The 23,737-nt window shown below is 42.7% G+C and overlaps 1 protein-coding gene across 13 annotated transcripts in view; it reads right to left on the minus strand.

Annotated features, from left to right (window-relative positions):
* The window catches only part of LOC143338335 (RIMS-binding protein 2-like), a 66,149-nt gene that overhangs the window by 19,055 nt on the left and 23,357 nt on the right, over positions 1 to 23,737 (minus strand). For 11 of the 13 annotated variants that reach the window (XM_076758673.1, XM_076758664.1, XM_076758670.1 and 8 more), the window contains 10 exons: positions 16,467 to 16,556; positions 14,716 to 14,838; positions 10,498 to 10,602; positions 6,099 to 6,303; positions 4,753 to 4,910; positions 4,498 to 4,577; positions 4,260 to 4,369; positions 1,666 to 2,484; positions 1,334 to 1,357; positions 142 to 293 (listed from right to left, as the gene is read on the minus strand). In XM_076758673.1, the coding sequence (XP_076614788.1) occupies positions 142 to 293; positions 1,334 to 1,357; positions 1,666 to 2,484; positions 4,260 to 4,369; positions 4,498 to 4,577; positions 4,753 to 4,910; positions 6,099 to 6,303; positions 10,498 to 10,602; positions 14,716 to 14,838; positions 16,467 to 16,556 (1,866 nt within the window). The remainder of the gene's footprint in view (positions 1 to 141; positions 294 to 1,333; positions 1,358 to 1,665; positions 2,485 to 4,259; positions 4,370 to 4,497; positions 4,578 to 4,752; positions 4,911 to 6,098; positions 6,304 to 10,497; positions 10,603 to 14,715; positions 14,839 to 16,466; positions 16,557 to 23,737) is intronic. The other 2 variants (XM_076758672.1, XM_076758669.1) reach the window with 1 other exon arrangement.

The raw sequence follows: 23,737 nt of genomic DNA on the forward strand, positions 1-23,737 counted from the left end.
CTTTGAAATATGGATCCCACAAACCTTTCTCTCAGTACTGTGCAAAGTCCCTTATTTTCCCTCTAATCATGAGTTTTGCCTTTAACCCACCATCACTCAGCATGTCTCTCAACAGAATGAGCTTAAATAAGGATAACTCACCCTCTGGCCTTTAGTGCAGACTGCGTAACCAACGACATTTGCCCCGTTAGAGGTGCCCGTGGGAGAGAGGATGGGGGGCTTCCAGTGGACCTGTAGGACCCCTGGAGCCTGCCCACAGAGCACCTGTACATCCTGGGGAGGCATAGGAGGTCCTGGGAGGTGAGAGGACAGGTGTAAGGAAAGTGTGAAAAAAAAAAATCATCATTTAAAATCATTAATATACAAGTGAAAAGGGTGTGAAGTATTTGTCAAATGCACAAATTGGCACACACACAACCATGCACAGAAATGCCCACATACAAGAGAGGGGGTGAGGTGGTGGGAGGATTCAGGACACAACAAACAGGGTTCCTTTATAATTTGCCCTGCATAAGGTACGACACTAACACTGGCTAACCAAGGCTACTGAGTTGTGAATGAAATCTTCTTAGTGTAGTAGTGTTTTTGTCAAATACTTTCAGTCTGTATTCCTGTGGTCTACTACTGTGTCATAACCTCATGCTACTTTTTATGAGAGGAGAATAAATGAAGGAAAAAAAAAACAATGTGGGCCTCCTGACAACACTGTTGTCTCTGCATGCAGGACACAATCCAGAGAGACTAACTGCAGCCTCCTTTGTCTTCCACTCTCCGGGATCACTGGATAAAACATGCACAACTGCATTCAAACAGAAGCAAATGCACACTCACACAAAATGGTAATTTCAGTGAGCAGTGGCGTGGCACTGCTTTATATAGCACTGGTTACTACAGGCTAGGCTATAGGCTGAGGAAATGACTCATCAGAATAATAACTGATCATATCTTGTGATGCGTGGCTGTTCTCTAATTAATGATGTGCTCAGTGCAGTAAGCAAACTTGGGCAAAATTGCATTTCAATTTGGTTTCAAAAAACAAAATGTTTACATTTTATTAAGACACATGAATGGCAACATTGCTTGGAGGAAAAAATGTTTTTTAATCTCAGAATCATAAAAAAATAAATAAATAAATGCCATTTTGCCCAGGTCACTTCATTAATTGCACATATTTTACAATATGTCATAGTCATTCTCAGTTTCATGACTATAAGCCTCTTTCAAAAGTATCATAGCGCTAATGTCATCGCTGCCCACTGCTTTTTAATAAAGAAACTCATTTAGTGTTCAGATATATGGGAAACCCAGCCCAAGGCTGATGCTTCATTCTGACCTGTTCTGCAATATGGTGTTGGACCTAGACAAAATACAATACACAACAATGACAGGGTAAGGCAATGCTGGACTGTACTCTTCTAAAGCACAGTACAACAACCTAAAAAACGATGTGTCAGTATCTTTCACATTAGAGCTGGCTTACAGCAAACTGAAACAAACAGTAGTAATAGTAGCAGTCTGTCATCTCCATCTGTCCTTTATACTGACTACAAGATTGTTCAGACCATGCAAGAAGCAAACATAAAAAACTACCGACAATATCTGCTGTGGATCTATACATACATTACAGATACTGTATCTCTAAGTATGTGAATGGTATTCGCTGACCTGCAGCCTGAGTGCAGAACTCCACACCAGCTTCTTTCCTCTCTCTCTGCTCCAGCGGCAGCTGCCATGGCACCTGGTGCGGCTGTGCCACCACCGTCACTTTGTACACCGTTAGGGGCTTCAGGTTGAGGAAGCGTAATCTGTACCTTCCTGGCTTTACCACTGCATGCTCTACCCCATCCAAGAACACGGTGTGACCATAGTTACTGTTGCTAGGCAACCAGGAGAGCTCGGCAGTGTCACGCTGGATGTCATCCACTCGCAGGCCGCACGGCGCCACCACCACGTTGGCTCCCACCAGCACGGTGCAGCGCAGCTCGTCCGACAAGCCCCGGTCGGTGACGGTCTGCACCGACACGCGATGAACGCAGCCGTCCAGGTCCAGCTTCTCCAGCAAGCACTTGGTCCGGCCACCGTACACGATACTGGCACGAAGCTCCCCATCTACTAGCACGTTATAGCCAGAAATGTTCCCCCAGCCCAAAGGCACTAGTGGAGGCTCCCAGGCCACAATGACGCTCCGTGCCAGCTGTTTGATCAAGGAGATCTTTCGGGGGTAAGGCACAACGTCTTCAGCCAGGTCCTCAGGGTCCAGGGGCCCCCCTGTCCCATTGCTACAGGGAACCAAGGCATTAGCTGAGCCCAGGAGGCCATCCTGGCAGGCACCTCCATCTACTGCTGTCAAAGCCAGGGTTGTATGATCCAGCGGGCCCAGGTCTTCCCCTCCCTCCCCCGACTGAATCGCTGGTTTTTCCTTGTCCTGGACAAACTCCACGAAGTTGGAAGGAACAAGTCCTCGCTGGCCATCCAGCAGCTCCCCTGTGACAGAGGAGAGAGGCAGGTGCAGAAGATGAATAAGTCAACTTTGTGCCTCATTCTCATGTTCATGCTGATGAACAAAAAGCCTAATGCCAACCACCTGAAAATACTCTTCACCATTTCTCCTGGATTTCACACTGAAATGTTTAAATTAGGCTTCACTAATGGCTCCTTACAAGACAAAGACAAAAGCTGTAACTTAAACACACAATCATCAGTGAGAGCTATTTTTCCTGCGGGGTGGGAATGAGTCAGTGAGTGAGAGGTGGGAGATATGTAAACACACAGTCTGTCTTATTCCCTAAGATGTAACATTTACCACTGGCTCTCTGATGCTATCGCCTATACTCTCTCCAGTAAACACAGAACTGAGAGAATACTCCTTTTCAACATTTCCAAGAACTTGAACTGTAGTTCACTGCTTCTGAACATTTCCAGGAACACCCCTGAGCATGTAGATGCTGCGGTCAGTGCAGAAAAAAAACAGCTTAGATTTGCACTGTAGTTTTTTTCCCAAAGGGAAAGAAGTTTATGTTAAAAAAAGCTCCCTATCATCTTGTCCTTCAATCCCTTTTTCCACAGAGGCCTGGAAGACCTTAAGACCATCTGTGTGTGTCTGCATATTTGTGTGCGGGTGAGTGTGTGTGCTGTTTGTGTGCGCTGATGATTAAGTGAGCCCCACCGGATTAGTCATCAAGCTTAAAGGGACCAAGGTCCCATCTTGACAACAGCTTGGTCTGAGGCCTGAATCTCCCTCCTGCGTGGTAAACACAAGACTCCTCCACGATGCCATGCAATCTCACCGCCCACAGCTGATGAATCACTGCAGCTGAGTACTACTGTCTGTAGTGGGATGCATTGTCTGCAGCATTGTTAGCTAGGGGGATTAGGATTGCCTCTGACGGAGAGGCCTTCTTAATTTTAGACAGAGAATCACTCCAGTCACACTTAAAAACCGTTTACAGGAAGTGACGCATAGTGTACTTATATACAGGTGCAGCCAAAATGATTGAGGAAAAAATAAAACTTTAAAGTGACTAATAAACTCTTTCAAACACTGATACAAAGGCAGGTCAGACCGCTTTTGTGAGCTATAAAAATGCTGTGGGAACTTAAACTGAAAATCTTCAACAGGGGCACAATCATCTGTCATCTTTAATCCTGTGGCTTTTTTTTTATTTATGTTATTTGTTGTAATTATTTATATCTTACATCTTGGATTGTATTTAGTTTTATTGTTCGTTTTACTGTGTAATACTGTTTTGGAAGGTGCTATATAAATTATTATTACTATTATTACTTACTGTCAAGTGTCTTGGAAGGGTACAAAGTACATCATGGACAATTTGTAACAGACGACTGTACATATACAACAGCTATGCATACATTGTACAGTACTGTATAAGTGTTACAGCGGCCAATGCTTCCCAAACAGGGTCATTTTAAAACAATGTTGAGGGGATTAAGATGGCAAATACAACACTGTGTACGAATAGAACAAATTCCTTGGGGAATACTCTAACTGTGTGCTGACACACATTTCTTGGCATTTTCTCTCACTGTGAGATAATTAATACGTGATGATGCACACGCTTGTTTTGACTGTCAAGCATTCTCTGCAACGGCAGCAGACGAGGACTCAGACTTGAAAAGCAACAAAGGACGCCTCCTGCTGCGCTGCAACCTTTGATGTTTAGACTGCAATGTGTTTTTTTTTTTTTAAGATCTGGCAATAAATGCTGATATTATGTTTGCACGTCATCTCTGAGGCTCACCTTCGTAGAAGCCATCATCGTCCATGTTTCCATACACGTACAGATACTTTCCAGCCACAAGGGGGAGTTCTGCTTCAGGATGCTCATTTGGTCCATCATAAGGGTTGTAACTGACAGGAGAAACGTGCACTTCAGTTTTCACCACAGCAGCTTTTAAAATTACATTGGTAATGAAGAAGCTTTTGATGCTTAAAAGTTGATGTGCAATGAAACAGACAGACTCCTGATTCTCATTCACCTGTAACGGGCAGTGCAAAGGCGGACCTGGCCTGTGTAGCGAGGCTTGGACCTGGGTGATGGGCTGGCCTCATCCTCCATCTGTAGATTAACAACAAAGATAAATGTTCATTCACATTAACATAAACCACAAACAAATTTAATATGTGACTATGTATATCTAATGTTAAGAACTGAGAAAACTTCAAGCTACCTTGCTGAAATGAGAGATTAAACATGGGTTAATGTGATGAAATTTAGTGTCACTGAGACCCACCTCTGAGGGGGTCAGCTGTCGAGGGCTGCTGGGGCGGTCCGTTGTCACGGTGCTGGATTTGACAGACGGCAGCTCTGGCTTTTCTCTGTCTCCAGTCTGTGGTGTGCAGGGCAAGAACTGGGAGATCAGTAGCGGCGTGTTTGCCGCGCTCTCATCGCCTGGGAGACATTGATTTCCATAGCAAATAAAGAGCAACTGTCATTCCTTCTGCACCCATTTGCTGCTCATTGCACAGCTATTGATCTCCTGTTGAAGCGAGTTGCAGCAAACACTCTTCACGGCAAAGTCTATTCCACCCCCATCAACATCTCACATCTGCAATGCATTTGTCCTTAAATAGCGCTCAGGTCCTCGTGGGGGAAAAAAAAAAAAAAACACACTTGAATGGAAATGCAGGAAACACAAAATATAAAACTGCAGTGTAAGAGTGCAAACAGCTGTAATCCTTGAGGAAATTAAAGTAAGCCAACAACATGGATCCACTGTATCAGTGGGTTCTTGTGGTTTGTGAGTGATATTATGTATTAGCACAAAAGCACAAGTGAGTGCTGCCTCTGTTTCAAGTGAAGACAAAGATAAAACAGGATTTCCAGCACTTCAAAGACCTTTGGTCTGTGCCAGACTGTATAAATCTGCATTGCTGATATGGCTCTATCTGCTGGCTCTGCAGGTTGCACTACATCTCATTAGAATACCAATGTGTTAAACCACACTCATGTCATACATCAGGCCTGTGATCAATTAGGATAGATATTGATCATGAATAACCAATATTGCCATTAATGGTGTCTAGCGCTGGTCAGGAGTGAGCTGATCCAGCTGTTATGTGAGCTGTCTGGGGATTAGATCACTCTCACTCTCATTTCATTCATAAGCCTTTTGATCACATGTAATTAGGTGGATGCTTTTATCTACAGTGTCTGAAGTGAATACATTTTTTAGAATGGGTGAAGCCTCATACATAAACCCTAATAGTAACATTTTATTTGTATTAAAAGAGTGGATTTAGCTTTGCTTTGCTCTAAGTTAGTTTTATTCCATGGATTCTTCTTTCTTGCCAAAACCTGGAGCCTACATTACCCACAATGCAACTCAACTACCACCAGTTCAGTCAGAGATTTGGCTGTGTTATGCCAGTATCAGCAGATACAGCCTCGAGCTGCTCGCCCCCAACGGATCTGAAAAATTGATTTGTTTCTAACTCCGCAACACCATCTTTTTAAAACTTTTTTGAACTTGTAGTCTCTGGGCAGCACTCAAGTGACATCACTTGAGGCAAGTTTACAGATTTTGTATAGCTCCTCCTGACGCTAGTTTTTGGCTATGAGCTGAGACCACTGACCCACCTGTCTCTGGCTGGGCCTCAAATCCGCCGATGACTTGTGAGAGTTTCTTCTCTGGCAAGAGGGGGATCTGGGATGTGGAGGTGGGGTTAATCTTAAGAATGTCCACAGTATCTGATTGCAAGCGGAAGTTCAGCAGCTCTTTGGACAGCTGGTGGTAGTGTTCACTCTGTGACCTGCATTTCTGCTCCAGGTCACGAACCTTGACCTTTGACAGACAACAAAGAGAGCAGAGAGGGTGGTAATGGCCACGAGGAGGGAGTGAAATAAAAGGAGAGAGCAGGAGGTAAAGAGCGAATCATGAGGGATCACACAAAGCCTGGAGTGTGCTTCATCACATGTGCTGTTCAGATAAGAAATCTCTGAAGAACAGCCAACGTTTCGTATATTAATGCCGATCAACCACAGAACCAATTAGACGAGGATCCCTCAAGAGCCCTTTTTAGCTTATAGCAGCATGTTATGTTAAAATCACTGCAGCCTAATCAAAGCACATGGAAGTGTAGAGTCATCTGCACTGCTGCAGCTGACATATAAGACTGCTAAACTCTGATAACAACACTGGAGTACTGCCAAGAGGATTATAAAAGTTACAGTATAGACATTAAAGACATCATATCACAGATATCATATCAGAGGAAGTCAAGGAAGATGGATGGGGTGTACAGTGAGTACAGCAGTTCTCAATCTCTGCCAGTGCACATATGGATTCTCAATTTGCACAAAATTTCCACTAAAGGCTTTGAAAGCTTTAGTGATTTGCTGAAAATTCACATATTTGACTGAAAGGAGATGAAACTAATGAGGGAGTAAATACCTGATACATTCTGTCCTTATTGTTCTGTTCAGACAAAAAGGAGGGAAACAGAAAAAAAGTAAAGACAGAAGAAAAATGTAAAGAAAAAGCACATTGAAGACAGACCCAGACACCAATACATGCCACTGTAACTGATGCAAAGGAAAACATGCGAAACAACAATATATTTATCAGTGCAGATAAATATAGGAAAGCGATACAAATTTACATAAAAGCAACTTTAAAGAAGTGAAAAAGCCTGACAAGCACAAAATGACTGAGGACTGCGGTGTCACAGAAAACAGAATACAGACGCTTGTTTGGTTGTTTGACCCTACAAACAGCAGAGCTGTGTTTTTCTTTCTGTTGAAGTATGTGTTTGTCCATTAATGCAGAGAAACAGGCCTGTGAAGAGGGCTATAAATTGATTCAATGGATGTGCTAGAAGAGAGGTAACTCCTTGACAGCGGAGTTTCCATTTCTCCAACCAAACTGCTGATGTTTTTCGGAGCCAAACTCGGGCTGCTTCCTCAGTAAAATCGCATTAAAGTGCTTGAGATGGATAATAACATGACCTCACTTGAACTACGCTGAAAGGAGTCTACACACTACTGTCGTGACAAAAGGATTTAGAGTGAAATGAGAAAATAATTTTGAGAAGATGAACCGGTGACAAGCATCTTAAAGACTGTGATGACGCACAGCAGGTCACTGATTTGATCATAGGGAAATTTACAAAAGTATTCAAGGTCAGCCGGGGCGCAGGATTAATGGGATTAATGGGATGTGTGGGTGTGCAAGGATTGTGACAGAAAAGTTTGTAATATTTTCCACAACAACAGTACAGAAAATCTACAGGAGGAGAAAAAAAAACTAGGCAGTAATATAACTGCAAACATAGAAGCTGAGCTGCTGTTTGCTTTAAACTCTCTCATGTCTGAGTCACAAAATGGGGTGGAGAACCAAATAACCTACATGATATCACAGCGTTTGTTCACAACTACTGCTGGGCAAGAAAAAGTGAGTGTATTCACTGCGGAATTCAAATTTCAAGATATAATTTATGCCACACCATCTGTTTCAGGGCAGAGGGCACCGGCCAGCGCCCTGACGATGTTCCTACAGTATACATTTCACTGACATTCAGGGCGAATTAAGTTCCTTGGGGAGCTTGCATTAAAAGAGGATCCACAAATATGACAGAAGGCACCCATCAAAGGTGTAAGTCTGAGTTTACCAACAGGTTCTGCAACACGCTCATGTTCAGGTTTGCCTCATCTTGCCCAACAGAAAAGCCCACACACTCATTGTCCACCCACACAGGTGTTTTCACTTATTGGGCCTGATTAGAACTCTTGTCCAGGCCATGTGGATGTGTGTTACTGTGCTTGATTGACACCTCTTTAATGTCTTTTTAATGCTGCTGCACCTGTTCACTCCTTCATCATTCTTATTAGAGCTGTGTATATAATGGACGCTCAATAGTTCACCCTACAGTAAGCAGCAAATTGAAATTTTCGACACTTATGAATCACCATCATTTTGCACCATTACTGACAGGTGTAGTGCCACATGGCTGCAATTTTCGAATCCATAAAATGCACCTCGTTGCTTTGTACGATTGTTAGCTTTAATAGAGCACTTTTTGAAACAGAAGTTAAAAAGCGCTTCATAGGAAGAAGAGAAGAGGAAAAAGGGAGGGAAGAGATAAGCAAAAATATATAATGATAATACATATAAATAAAAATATACATACAAAAGCATGCAACCCACAAAATAAAAGCCAGAGAAAGTTTGGGCACACTGGGCTACATATTGTATATATTTCACACTAAAGACTGTGAATGGCAGAAAGTAAACACAGAGATAGACAGCTGTCTTGATCTGCCTCTACCTGAAGTCAAGCACACACTGTTTCAAAAATTCCTCAACAGTTTGAATGGTACATCTGCCTTTGTTATCACTGTAAAAGAACAGAGGGCTTGACAGGCGTAGTAACTCAGGCTATGTTTACATGTAGCAGGGTATTTTGGAAAACAGATATTTTAGCCCCTCCGACGTTAAGTATTTTCAGTTGCATGTTGTGACGTTTCAGAACCTAAAACGCCATTTAACCCTGTTTACACGCATAACCGGGGTTTTCAGAAATCTCCACTTTGGCCGGAGTTGTTAAAAATGATCGTTTTCCGTGGAAAAAAAAAAAAACTGTTTACGTGTAAACGAGAGACCAAACCGCATGAAAACATATGCGTTTTCCCTAAGTGTAAACGAGGTTTAAGGGGGGCAGGATTTAGTGAGGGATCAATTCCCAGCTATTTGACTAATAAATCATATTCATGTGAGTGTGTGTATGTCACATTGTGGAGGCTCACCTGCCTTGCGGGGACAAGACTTGGGTTAAGGTTATGGTAAGGTGAAGTTTGTGGTAAGGATTAGGGTTAAGCAAACCAGTTTCTTCTAAAAATGGTTACTTTAACGTATCTCATCTTAACTTTTAACTAGATTAGAATTATATGCATTATTTTAAGTGAACAGTTAACATTGTGAGATCCCTGATTGTACATCGGTCTGATACTACAACATGCTGAGGATTTTTTTGTTCATTTCATCAGCTTCAAACAGATTTTTAAGAAACACTGAGGTAAAGATCTGTCTTTTGTTCCTGTCCCTGTACCTCTAATAGGTGCACTGCTTCCTCATGCTGTTTGGTCGGCTTGAACCCGAGTGTGCAGACAACACACAGAAACACACAGTGACAGCTGACACTGTGATCACAGTCCATGAGGTGGAGTGGACAGCACACAGCTGACACACTGTCAAGCCAATACCCTGGCAGAGGTTCACTGGTTGATCGCAGCACTGGTACTAGATGGCTACACCTGATGGCACAGCTCTGATGAACTGTTATGCTGGGGATGTGTTGGCGTCACATTAGTGGCTGGTAGCAGAAGTAAAAGAACAGTTTTTAATATTAAAAAACTGTTTGTGTAATTGTACAAATGACTTAGCCTCTGTCTGGATACACGGTATTTATGTAGGGTGATTGAGTGCATGTAAGACACAATGAGGTACAAATTCACATACACAAGTATTAATTGAGGCACAAATTTGAGCCAGACTTGGTCCACAGCAGGTGTAATTTAATTCCATGTGTCCCTCGTGATACGTGAAGTTTTCATATTGGAGGATGTTTGAAAAATATATCCCAACCTTAAAAGGCACCAGTAACGTCTGCGCACTGATCGATGTTCACAAGGTGTATAAATTTATCAACAACTAGAAAGGCAACATTTTTGGCAGAGAGCTTTTCATCACCCTATCAAACAACATGAAAGGTGTTGCAAGCTGAAACAGCATTTCTAATAAAGTCTGCTGATTTTTGGACAGGCTTCTGAGGTGTTTAGATTTTCTGACACACTAGCAGTGATTCAGTGGCGGTGATTCAGCACAAGCTGGACACATTAACTGCTGAACAAGGAGCTTCAGTTCTTCACTGCTCTCATCACAAAACCAGCGATCCAGGAGGGTTTGTCAACAGTATGAAAATTAAGCATTCAGTGTCTCAAATGTTTTTTTCTTATTTTGCCTTTGTCCATATGTCCATACCTTTTGCAGTTGATTGATCTCCTTCTGCTTGGTGTGAAGGGCCACCAAGGCTTGCTCATGCTCTATCTGCAGCTGCTGCTTCAGCTCTACAGCCTCATGCATATGCTGCGGAGAATCAGAGAGAGGGAGAGGATGCAGTTACAATGAAAGATGTTACTCAGAGATGATTTTTGACTGTATCCCGAAAGAAATCCCCAACCACGATCTTTCTCTGTTGCTGGTGGTAGATTCAACCGAGCTTGAAAGCCTGAACAGTTAGCAGAATATTGCCGTTGCTAACCCTGGCACTGATAGGACAGCGTACTCTGCAGTGGGCTGGCTACCACCCAGGCAACGAGCCTTTGAGGAAATTGAACCCAATCCACCTGAATGGCAATTAGCAGCAGGCGACTCTGTATTCTGATGTTTGTCAGAAATGCACACAGTTTGTAATATCAGAACTGTTAAAATATCATAAACAAAACAACAAATTAAAATATCAACCAAAGCCTTGCAGAGTCAAGCAAGAAATCAAATTAAAGGAGTAATTGGACCTTTTGGGACATACTGCTTATTTGCTTTCTTGCTGAGAATTGGATCAGAAAATCTAACTCTCATGTCAATATGCCATGTTTGAAGGTACCGCCAGCAAACTTAGCTTAGCATAAAGATTGGAAGAAGGGGAAAACAGAAAGTTTGGCTGTGTCTGAGGGACTGCTTCAGTGTAATTGTTGCAGGATGAAAAGGTACCAAAATCTACTCTGATGCTCACTCACATTTTGTTGTTTACGCCATATAAAAACACTAATGCCATGAACATGTGGATTTGCAGGGGGTTACGTGCATGACTATTTCTTGGTCTTGTTATTACCATTACAGATGAAACAAACAAGCAATAACCTGTTAATTAATGAGCTTTAGATGTGCTGGTCGGTGGATTTTGTCACATTCAAATAGAGCTGGGCTAGCTGTTCCCACCTGTTTCCAGTATTTATGCTAAGCTAAAGCTATTGTCTGCTGACTGTATCATCATATTTACTAAATGAAAGCAAATAACCCCATAATGTTGAAATACTAAAATTGTATATATATACATTTTGCGTTGTACAGTAAATCTCTCAGACGTGATGTACTGTACACTCTGAACTGACTCAGACAAAGTTGTCACACATGGTCACCCACGCTGATCCCAAATCTACCCTTTCCCAAATTAGCCGAGTCATGACTATATAGCATCTACCCACTGAGTCACGACCAGATGCCACATCTTGCGGAAACAGAGTTGAGGCCATAAGATGTTTCTGCAGGCTTAAAAAGAAAAGACAGCTTAGAAAGCTCTGACATTCATCATTTTCTCTCTGTGTTCGCTCTCCCTTGAAAAAAAAGAAAAGCCTCTTTACCTCCCGGAGTGGCTTTGAGGTGTCCTGAGCAGGCAGCCACTGCTTTGCATAATCAGAAAGAAGCTCTAAGCTGCAGAAGACTGGGCTGGCTGAGAGGCTGTCACTGGAGCCTTGGTGAAAACAATTTTTTTTAACACATTCGGGGAGGGCTTGATGAACTCACCTGCATTTTCAGCAAACACCTTCCTATCACTGAAGCCTCCATGCTCAATGTATGGTACACAACACTGTAAAGACTGAGAGCGTTGAGGCAGGTGACATTTTGCCTACTGAATCAGACTTATTTTACACATCAAAGTGTTTAGGTCCGGCAGAATAGCACTCTATATGTAAAAAGTTGTATGAAGTCTTCTGTGGCCTCAAGTGATGTCACTAGAGTCAACATCACTTGGGGCTGAAGTTTGAAAATGAAAAAATCTAGAGGTGCAGAGTTAGAAAGAAGTGATCTTAACAGACCTCTGCTCTGTTGCTCATGTCTGTTCGAGGCTAGCAGCTTGAAGCTACATTAGCTGCTGCTGGCGCGGTTAGTCAGATGGGCTGCCCTCTTCAGTTATAATTGTAACAGGCCACTTTAAGCCACTACACATTCCTCCAAGTTGCCCTTGACACCTTCTTGTATAGATAGATAGAAACGCCCAGAATAAGAGGCGCTAATGCTCACTTGTGTCTTAATTCTCCCACAGAAATGTGGCAACAAACCAGATTATATAACTTTAAAACCAAGGCTGACAGTTGCTGTATCTCATTAGTTTAGACTGAAGAACCCTTTAAAGAAAAATCAAGTCTGCCTTTTCATGTTTTTTCATGTTGTGTTTACTCCATCTCTGCTTTCTCCACCCACACTGCCCTGTGTAATTTTCTCTAAATAGTCTCTTTGTCTTCATAATCAATACAGAATGAGAAAGTGACAAACCTTTCTTCGCTGTATTAGGGAGTGGGTCAGTTTTTCTCAGATGGGTACATTTCTCTCTCAAATATCCTGACAAACAGACAATCAATAGGAGATACAAGGAGGCGAGGATTTGTAATGAGAGCGCCTCTGACGGCGCAGTGAGACTGTGTCTGATTACTATTGGCAGACCATAACACGATGAAAAAAGAGCTTCTCCGTGAAAACGACGACGCTTCACCTCAACAAGTTGCGTCACTTTCCTTCTAAAGTTTTCTTAGAAATCAAACACATGGGAGATGAGCATGTTTCTGCAAAAGTCTACAAATCTGCTGAATGGTGTGAGTCAAAGAGAACCACTGAAGTGAACGAGGGAGGAATGAGTGAAGATGGGGAAGCTGAGTGAGAGAATCAGTGAAAAAGAGGATAAAAGACTTAATTTATATAATCTAACCCATAACTGCAGGTAATTAAATCTCCCTTCTGTGGGTGGAGAAAGGAAATTTGGTCCTTCTTTGATCAACTAATCTAAGACTTAAGTTTCTTCAGGTAGAACTCAGCACTGGAGCACTTAATGACATGATTTCTGAGTTCTTTCTCGATACTCAAAATTGCTTTCTGGCATAATTAAATTATCTCGAGCTGGCCACATGGTCATTTTTACTCCACACTCTTTGCCAGACAACTGAAACTACCACAGCACTACAGGAAAGATTTTTAATGCATTCTCATTATCCTGATCTCTGTCCACCAGAGCGAAACCTGCATGTGAGTAATTTGAGGGGGCGGCAAATCAGCTCCAAGACTCCCTTAAAAAAATCACAGTTTTGTGAGTTGTTGAGTTTGGGTAAACTTCCTAAACTTTGCAAAAAGCAGTCAACAAAAAAATCTTAATTATATATCCCCTGTTGTAAGTTCGGCAAATGTAAAACATTAAATTTGTTTCTTGGTATGAAAAATATGATGTCAGTTTGTCCCGGAGTGGTGCAGCGTAGGCTACTCTGTGACTAGATAAATGATATGTCTTGTTAACAGCAGGTCAGCTGCACAGATGAGTGCAGTGCACAGCATCTCAGAGACACTTATTTCTTACTATATATAATCCATTTCCCACCCGTATTGTTTTTATTTTTCATGCAGCTTCATTGAATAACAGAACAGAACAGACGTGTAATCAGTAATCAGAGGCGTCTCTTTCAGCTGTCTCGCTTGCTGTCTCTCTAAATTTGAACAACAACCTGAATTTTGTGTTAGCAAAAAACAAATATCTGTACGTTGTGACTGATGCCAGCACCTAAAATCCAATCACATTCCAATCATGACACATTAACACCTTACATTAACATGCGTTTTTTTCTTATCTGGATAACATGTGTGGTGGTTTGGAAAACTTTCATTATGTGCTGTGGAGAGGTGTGGGGGGGTGTTTCCTGTGCTTCCTTTCTTGGCAGAGGCTGGGCGTGGTCATCCAGGTGGCTGGGAGCTGGCTCCCACTCAGCTGGGACTCGTCACCATCAGCACAGTATAAAGACTGTGGACTGCTGAAGACTTGTTGGCAGATTGTTTCCGCTGCTTAGTGGTGTTGTTGGCAGTTCATCAGTGTTACAAGCTTTAGTTATTACCGAGTGCTTGTTCTCCAGCGTCTATCCCCAGTGTCTCATCTCCTGTGTCTTTTTCCTTTGTTTTTTGACTCCCTTTTTTCCCTCATTCGCTGTCTGAATGTCTGCTATTGAGTCCAACTCCTACCTGAAACGTAACAACACGTCTGGATATAGATCACATTTTAATGGCAGGTGTAAATGGGCTCTTCAAGAGAAGTCAGGGACAGGATTCGGCCAAATTCAAAGATGGTGTTATGGGGTTTTGTATGCATTAGTCACAAAATGAAAACATATTGTTGTGGAGGGAGGATGACGGGATGGCAGCAAGCAGAAATGAGAGACGTCTCACCTTTAGAACCTGTTCCAGGTTCTCCACTTTGCCTTGGAGTTGGCTCCTCTGCTGCTGGGCCACGTCTCTCTCCTGGCTCACTACAGCAAAGGTCTGTCTCAGCTGCTCATAGTCTGATTGCACCTACGTGAACAGAAAGAGCCCAGATGCAGGGGAGGGAAGGACAAGAGAAAAGATGAAAAAGAGCAGGAGGACGTTAAGAGGATTATTACCATCACGGATATATATGGCCAAAAAAAAAGTCAGTGCAAACACAAAAACACAACAAAGTGAGGGAACACACTTTAATCTCCCGTGTTTTACTGAAGACTTTCAAACCGTGACCATTAATATGTTTTGTTTGTTTTGTTGTTTTTTTTAAGAGGAAAACAAGCATGCAATTTTTATGAGGTTTGTTCATGCAGCAGACCTACATTTATGAATAGAGGCTTTTTTTTTTTTTTGGCTGGAGGGTTGATTTGGAGTTCACAGTCTGAAGAGAAATTAATCAGAGCATTTCCATTTAGCCTTGATGAGACAGAGCTGCTGACTTGAGCGCTCTGCCTCTCGTTTCTTCATCAGTCAGAGGCCTTGAGCTAAGCTGGTTCCTCTAAAGGTGGCCTCGCAGGATTGAGCAGTAGCATCCCTCTGCCACACACCAATCATCTCATTAACTAACATAACAGATGAGCGCACAATGGATAAGCTCGTTAATTCGTGTTGTTTATGACCGGAGCTGGAGTCAGAAGCTCTGGTGTCATCACGTGGAACTAGCAGCGTAATAATTGGGATTTATTTTTAAGTTTACTATAATAAAAACAACACATTTAATTTAGAGAGTGTAGAGATGTTTTTTAATATTGAAATATTTCTTCAAAGTTTTCATCACAGTCAAGATTAAGACACAGTACCCTGACTCACAGTTAGTAACTCTCTATAGGGGGAGACACAATGACATGAACAGTCCAATACAAGCCCAACAATAAATACTATGATTCTTAGTCATTATAACATTTATGTCTCTTAAATGTTGGCAAATGATTTCTAGTCAAAGTATCATTTTTTTTCCTCTTCTCAAGCTTCTGCTGTTTCTGCTTTCACTCTTTCATTCTCTTTCTATGCACAGTCCACTACATGTTGTCTTCACTCTTACATGCCAGTCACACTTCATTCATGCTGTATATCTGGTGGGACAGGACTCACTGTTGCCCCACACCCTTTTCATCTCCGTGCCCACCTTGTTGGTGCACAGATGGCATCTTTTTGTGTGGCACGGTAGAGAAGAAGCTCCGAGCCCAGTCCCTGGACACGTGTCAAATCTGCCCCCTCTGTGAGAGTCACTATTAGCGCGAGAGTAGCTGATCGCCTACCATCACAGACTGTCTCCGTCTGGGCCTGTGTGCGTGTTTGTGTGTGCATGTGCAAAGTGGGAGACTCTGGCTGACTGTGCCAGTAAAGACACAAGGATGGAAAATCCTGCGCGTGAACAAGAGATATAAAGCTGAAGAGGCAAAACATGATAACAAATGTGACGATGATAACGAGGCTGCAGGTGTATTGATCTGCGGAGATGGATCACAGATTCAGACTCGACTGATGTTACATTTATACGAGACTGTGTGTGTGTGAGATACGTTGCCCCTATATCACACCTAGCGCAAAATACAATAGAATGTACCATACATCACGGCCCGGTCGACCATTGATCATCAGTGTGTGCATGTGGGTGTCCTCGCAATACATGCTTTAAACTGCATGTGTGAATGTCACACCTGGTCATACTTGGATGCCTTCAGGTGATGGTTGATCAGCTCAAGGTTCAGACGATTCTTCTCCTGCAAGGCAGCATGGAGCTTCGCTTTCTGAAGAATAAATGAGGGAAAGGAAAGAGAGTTAAGTGTGTTGTTACATTATGTTACATTACCTTCCTCATTGCGAAGACTTTTTATGCTTGACTACATGATGTATGTAAGACACACGGTATAACTCCATCTTAAAACTATTACATCAGTGACAGGTGAAAGACTCAGGTTAGTGCCGATCCCTCCCTCCGTCTGTATGCATGTGTGTGGGGGGCTTAGCTTTTCTCTGAGATGCTGTCTGGAGGACAAAACCCACAGCTGCATACTGTCACCCTCCATTTGGTATGTGGCATTAGGAATGAAGGGGGGGAGCTGAAAAAGAGGGTGGGCACAGGAAGAAAGACACGGGGGGGAAGAAAAAGATGGAGGGTTAGAGGAAGGAAGCTGGGGTGAAGGGATGGCAGGAAAAAGGAAAGGGAAGTGGGAAAAGGTTTGAGGGAGAAATACAGAGGAAATAAAATGATGAGACGAGCGGATGAAGTCGAATGTGTCAGCCAAATGCAAAATAAGCAAATGAGTGCATAATGTCAGTAAAACCTAGCAAGCTCAGGATGAGATTAAGTTGCATATCACGTAAACGGACTAAAAAAGAGGTGTGCAGTTCCTGTCTGCACTCTCTCCGCTGCCCAGATTCACATTCAGAAGTTGTCGTGCCGCCGGCGCTGCAGGTACTCAAGCATTACATAATTACGCCAGACTCAAACTAGGGCAATGCTCTCCTCCTATCACAGCTCTGAGCATTCAAGAGTGATTTCACTGCGACTGGTCATATCCCGGCACATAATACCACTTCATGCTAGCACACTGCGCTCATACTGCTGATTGTCATTCTCAGCGTCCCGACTATAATACTTGGATAAGTAATTTTTTTTAATAGCAGTCGGGACTTTTCTCTGTTCAGCTTTGTCTTTAAACAAATAGCAACAGGAATCGAACGCAGCGTTTGTTTTCATTGCACGATTAATGGTGGCTTCAAGACTAGCAGGGTTGTGTTTCAACATGTCTTATTGATCTGTGCCCCCACATAAAAATAAGCGGATTAATAGTTTCCAAAAGAGGATTTAATTCAATTGTCTTAAAAATAAACTGGCTAGAAATGTAGATTTCTGAGAGACTGACGCACAATCTTACTCCCAAAAGACGCGTTCTTGCTCCATAAAGCCCAGCTGTCTGTCTCTTTCAACATACACACATGCAATATGCTCTCTCGTGCCCGATTGCTATGATATACTCAAGGCTCACATGCCAGCTTGTGCACGAGAAAAGACTGCACAGCTCAGGTTTATGATCAAATTTAGCAGTACAAATCGAGGAACTCAATAAACCCTTGCCGAGAGGAGAAGGGAGAAAAACAGACAAAGTGAGGGGCCAGCCAGGTTCATCCATCTCTTTGTGTGCAGGCAGAGAGACAGCCAGGCCTGTCGGAGGAAGACACAATCAAACCAAGACACAGATAGAGAACAGACAAGGACAGGAAGACACAGAGACTGGTGAGTGAGTTCACTTGCTGCTCTTATTGTGTAACGCTGTCGCCACAGCACGTCGACACAGACGACAGAGCGGTTAGTGCACTGAGCCACACCTAGCTGCTGTGGCAGCCAGAAATGATCGCGTTCTCCTGCATTTGACTGGTAATTACGGAGACATGGCACATCGCGAGGTGTCAGCCGCAGCCGTCCTCTGCGCCGACACCCCAGGACATGGCCTTGTAGTCGGCAACCATAAGGAAGAGCAGTCGGGGTTGGAAGGGATGCAAACATAACTGGGGAGAAGGACTGTGTTGAAATTTTAGGGAACATTGATGAACAGATGGGAAAACAGCAAAGGAAAGTTCAAAGTCTTGTTGAGTCTTATAACAAAAGTAAGCCAGAAAGGGAAAACAGAGTGACCTTTTAAAGGCGGCTTTTTATGGGCCTCGGGAATGATGTCTGCTTCTCCCACCTCCCGTGAATCACACATTGACAGCGCTGCTTAACACTCCGTAACATCTTGTAAACACAGTGCTATACTGCAAAGCTAAGGGACATACACACACACACACACATACACACACACACACACACACACACACATTCCTGTGCCAATTTGAAACCTTCAATATGCACAAATAAACCGAGAAATCTGGTTCAAATACATAAAGGATATGATAATTATGCATTATCATATGACAAAATAACTTAACAGTGGATTTACAGCACTGCTGTAAGGACATCTGTGCAGATCCGTGTGAGTGAAAGTGTGGCATGCGTGTGTGTATGTGTGAATCTGTGCGTGTGTGTGTGAAATTAGAGATCCATATGCGCGTGCGGAGAGAGTGGACAGGCTGGAGGGAGAGACCTCAACACCGCCAATGACTAATTCACTCTGACAACTTCTTTCTTCCTTCCTCTTCTGTCTTTTCTCTCCATCTATCTCTGCCTCCCCCACGCCACGTACACACACACACACACACACACACACAAGCTGATGCATGCACTTTCCCTTCCATCACCACCATGATTATCAGTGTCTCTCCAAACCCACTAATTTAGCTGCTGGCCCTAGACCTGCTCTGCTCGCTGTGGCCACCCTCTCTGTGGGTGCCATGCCATTGTTCTGACAGCCCATTGTTCTGATTGCCCGCCTTATTTTTTTTCCCACCCAAATTCTGCCCCGCCCCAAAACATTACAATTTGACATTTCAATTTATTGCGATTTTTGTTTGTTTTTTAACACTAGACCATGAAATAAGTTGAATCATTGACTTTTAGAGACAGAACATCATGAGTCATATTTCCCGAAACAATGCACATCACACGTCAGGAAGTCTGAGTTAGTTGAAGACTAATCACAACCTTCATCATGCATTCGCTGTATGTGCATCTTATTTTAATAGTTTTACTGTTGTTACCACAGTATAGTATAATTCTCTCTAGCACCCTGTGTTGTGGTAGATGTAATGTAGTATAAAACATTAAGACAACCTGATTCCTGATTAGACTGTTTGTTTCCTCTGTGTGTCCTCCATCCATGTCTTAATACAAAGAGTGTCCTTTCAGTGTTTGTTTCGCCCTGTCATCTTTGCATCTTAGAAGATTTCTGCTTCAAAAACACATTTTTAGTTAACCTTCAACAAGTGTTTTTGATCATCTTAAGCATGATGACACAGGTTAGCACTGGGCCCTTCTGTATCAGCTCATGTATCGAGTCGCCTTTGAGAGCAAACCGAGCAAAGGAAACCAAAGCTCACGATGAGGAGCTGATGCCTGAACAAATGTTGACTGGAGTCTACTTAGTTGGGCTGACAAAGCTGAACAGATCAGACAACAGACAGAAGAGCAGCAGCAGCACCTGCTCACTCGGTTGTGTGCAAAGATTGTGGGGAAGCTGCGCGAGTGCTTTGAGAAATCTCTATTTTGCTTTCTTCCCTTGAAGATCAGCCACCAGAGTGTCTGACACTCAAGAGATACGTTTTGGTTGGAGAATGCCTGAAATGCAGACAATCTGCACCACTTATCTCAAATAAAACAATATCGTGATCCGGCCATGTTGAAGGGAAGGGGCCGAGCCGTGCCATAAATAACACAATTACGACATACTAGATTTAGGCAATGCTTCTGGTTATTATTGTGCGTCACTGCATCAGCAAGTCTACGAAAAATCTGCAGTGTAATGTTTTCTGTCGTATGAACTCTGTTTGCTCTGGTCCAAACCAGACCAGGAAGTGGCTTTGATTTGGTCAACAAAATAAAAGTTGATATATGAAATATTTATTTTGTATTGTAATGTAACGTTAATGATTTCATTTGACGTATTTACTGGGATCTCCTGACATGTATTCACACTGATCCAAGCTGAGTTTAATATGAATGAAGAGGAATAATTCTCTCCATTCATTACAGAGCATACCACAGCTTTGTTTAATCAAATGCAAATTTAGTTCTGTCCTCATAGCTGCTTTCAGCAGGAAGGGCTTTAAATCATGCATCATGCTGTATTTTACAGTGATGCAGGCTTTAAATGTATTTAAGGGTGTGTTAATGCTTTTGAATTGTGGATGTGCCACTTAAGAATAAAAAAGCTGTTAATGGATATTAACTGCAACATTCAAATCTTGCCTCCTGCAAGCTGAGAGGAAATTACACGAACAGGATCCTGGATTTGCTCGCTGAAGAGATACAGGTTTGGATCATACTGGTGATGATGAATACTGCAATACAGTATTGGAGCAAGAATAACCCAGAAGCTGCTTCAGTTCAACGCAGAAGTTATAATGGAGAATAGATGAAGGATGAAAACATGGGTTCAGAGAGTTCTATGATGGCTACTGCTGACTCGAAATGGGATTCTCGTGGGTTGAGGATTGCTACAGCTCAATCAACTCCCAGGGGATCATCATTAATCAGATGTTATAGTGGCATCACTTTGTTCCACTTGGAACACAGTGGAAAAGACACTGACAACAGCTGCTGTTGTCAGTGGGACCACCAGTGAAGTCACAGACACAGACGTGCAGTGTGTCCGTTAACTTTAATAAGTGAAGATGTATGTGGAAAACACAGAAATATCATCCGTTTGGCAACATGCCGAGTTTTGCCGCATTCAGTCCTACTGCATAACGCTTTTCTCCAACAGCATCTCCGTGTGAAGCTTAAACTGGAGTTCATAACTACAGCTGGAAGAAGCGATCATGTCTGTTTTCCTCTGTAAGTGTTGTTATGCACAGTGCCGACTGGTTGTTTAAACGGATCCTCAAACAAAAGGCTTCACGCTGCTGTATCAGATTTTTTCAATCTTATTAGAATATTGTGATATCATAAACAGATCACTCCCCGTGCTGCCAGCCACTAAACATTGTACTGAGTGTTTTAACAGGACGACTGCAGTTAATGTGTGTGCATACCAGCAGCTGTGTACAAAGGTTGTGTGTGATGTGGTTGGAGAACGAGCAAATGGAGTCATGACTGTTGTCCCACCACTAATGGCTGCTGCAACATCAGCTGTCTGTTCAACATCACCTAATGCAGTGCTTCTCACACTGGGGGCAGGCCCCTCTGGGGGGACGTAGAGCCACTGCATGGAGGGGCATCGATGATCATGGGAAAAAAATAGAGTGAGACAAAGTTGAATGAATAATGATGACAGAGAAGGTTTGAGAGTCACTGTTCTCATGGCTGAAGCAGTCAGGACCATGGACAGCTCCTTTAAGCTCCTGTAGCTCAGGGCCAGTGGTGTGAAAGCTGAACTAAGGACTTCATGATCTATGACTCAATTCAAATATCAAACAGCAAAGGCAACGAAGAAGAAGACTTTAAGCTACAAAACATGACTGTAAATGATTTACAACGTCCACAAAATCAACTCTGCAAATGAGTTGTGAGGGACAAAATGCATTCGCCGTGTTCGGCATTCTTTGCAGAGACATTAGCTTGGTTCAGGTTTACTGTTAATGGACTAAAACATACAAAATCACCAATGTGATCATTTACTGTAGATCTCAAACCAGTTAACATTGATATAATGCATCCAAAAGAGGACACGCTTTCAAGGTTGAGGTTACCTTTTAAGGCAGCTCTACATTGGCACTGTACATCACCACTTAAGGAATTGGTTATGAAAATGAGGGACATTTTGGAGATTTATTGTGTAGCATTGGCAAGGTCTTTACTGCAGCATAAAAGATGATATATATAACACAGAGTTTGTCCTCTGAAGGGCCTCGTAGGTGTTTTTCCACAAGAGAATGTGCAACTTTAATCCCACTTAATCTCCAGCCAAACATCAGCTTCTTTGGCAGGCTGTTGAAAGTCTAAAGAGCATTTTGAGATCAGCTGGTTATAATGCTGTTAATACTGTGCATTACCTGTGGTTTACAACATGAGACCTAAACAGGTACTTTATAGAGGCAGCACTTTCGTTTAACCTTTAAGTCATGCCATTGTGGACTACAACCTTTATGTGTCCGTTTCATTATCTGCTGACATTCTTCTAACCTATGCCACTTACGAGTCTCTACAGGTGCCTCATTCATAAAACATAAATGTGCGGCTAATCTCGTTGTGACGGTAGTGTGCATGTCTACGCAGGTGTTTACGTAGGTGTGTGAGCAAACACACGTGTGTCACAGCCACACGACCTATGAGGCCATTTCAAATAAGTGTAAACTGTGGACGCAGATGGCAGTGGGTAATGCCAATACAGTGACGCTTGAGTTGGAGTGAGTGTGTGTGTCTGTATGTGTGTGCGTGCATGCATGCATGAATGAGTTGCGTAACTAGCATCTCCTGGCATACATTAGCCTTAAGCTCTTGTAGCATCCACAGTGTTCCAGAGCTCTCATCTGAAACCTAAGGATTCAAAATCCCTGAAAATGGTTCATGTGGCAAGAATTACCTCCATAACAAATACACATACACACCCCATCAAGTTAAAACCGTGAGTTCTCACCATGTATAATCCGCTAATAATTTGAGGGAACCCCCTGTTGTTAGTGGATATGTAAATAAAGGTTTGAAAAAAATGTCTGAATATGAAACACGTGACTCACTGCTGCAGATTTAATAATGTGGATCAACTGGAGCTTGAATGGAAACCCGGCCTACGCAGTCACAGACGTTTAATATTAACAATGTCTGAAGTCCAAAAGGCTCCACATCAGGTCAATGTGGCAGCAAATATCTTATGCACATACAAAATCTTCTTACAAGGAAGAAAATCACTGTGAGTCTTTTGTGCTTAGTGAAAGCAAATATTTAAGATTTCATCAAAAAGTGTTCATGGATTCAAATCTGTGCACAAATAAAGATCCTTCTGGGATATGCAGTTTAGAATTTTGTTCACCTCTTCTCTGGAGCAAAAATCAAACAGCTAGTGTTTGGTTTAAACGCCCCCGTCTCTCTCCATCCTTCCGTGTGTGTGTGTGCGTGTGTGTGTGTGTGTGTGTGTGTGTGTGTGCATGTGAACTCCACTGCCTGCCTCTCACAGAGCAGGAGATAATCCAGAGTTTTATGGTGGAGAGAAGACAGAGGAGAGGCAGGGAGAGGCCGGCACGACCGTCAGGAGAGATCAACTTCTCCTCCATGGAACACACATCTTCATTCACCTCACTTTTCGACCTCCTCTGTCGCTTCTCCTGTTACTCATGCGAGCTCTGCTTCGTTTCTGTAATGTTTGTCCATGTGTATGTGTCGCATGTGAGCATA

Source organism: Chaetodon auriga, chromosome 19 (genome assembly GCF_051107435.1).
Source record: "Chaetodon auriga isolate fChaAug3 chromosome 19, fChaAug3.hap1, whole genome shotgun sequence".
In the NCBI taxonomy this organism is placed as follows: domain Eukaryota; kingdom Metazoa; phylum Chordata; class Actinopteri; order Chaetodontiformes; family Chaetodontidae; genus Chaetodon; species Chaetodon auriga.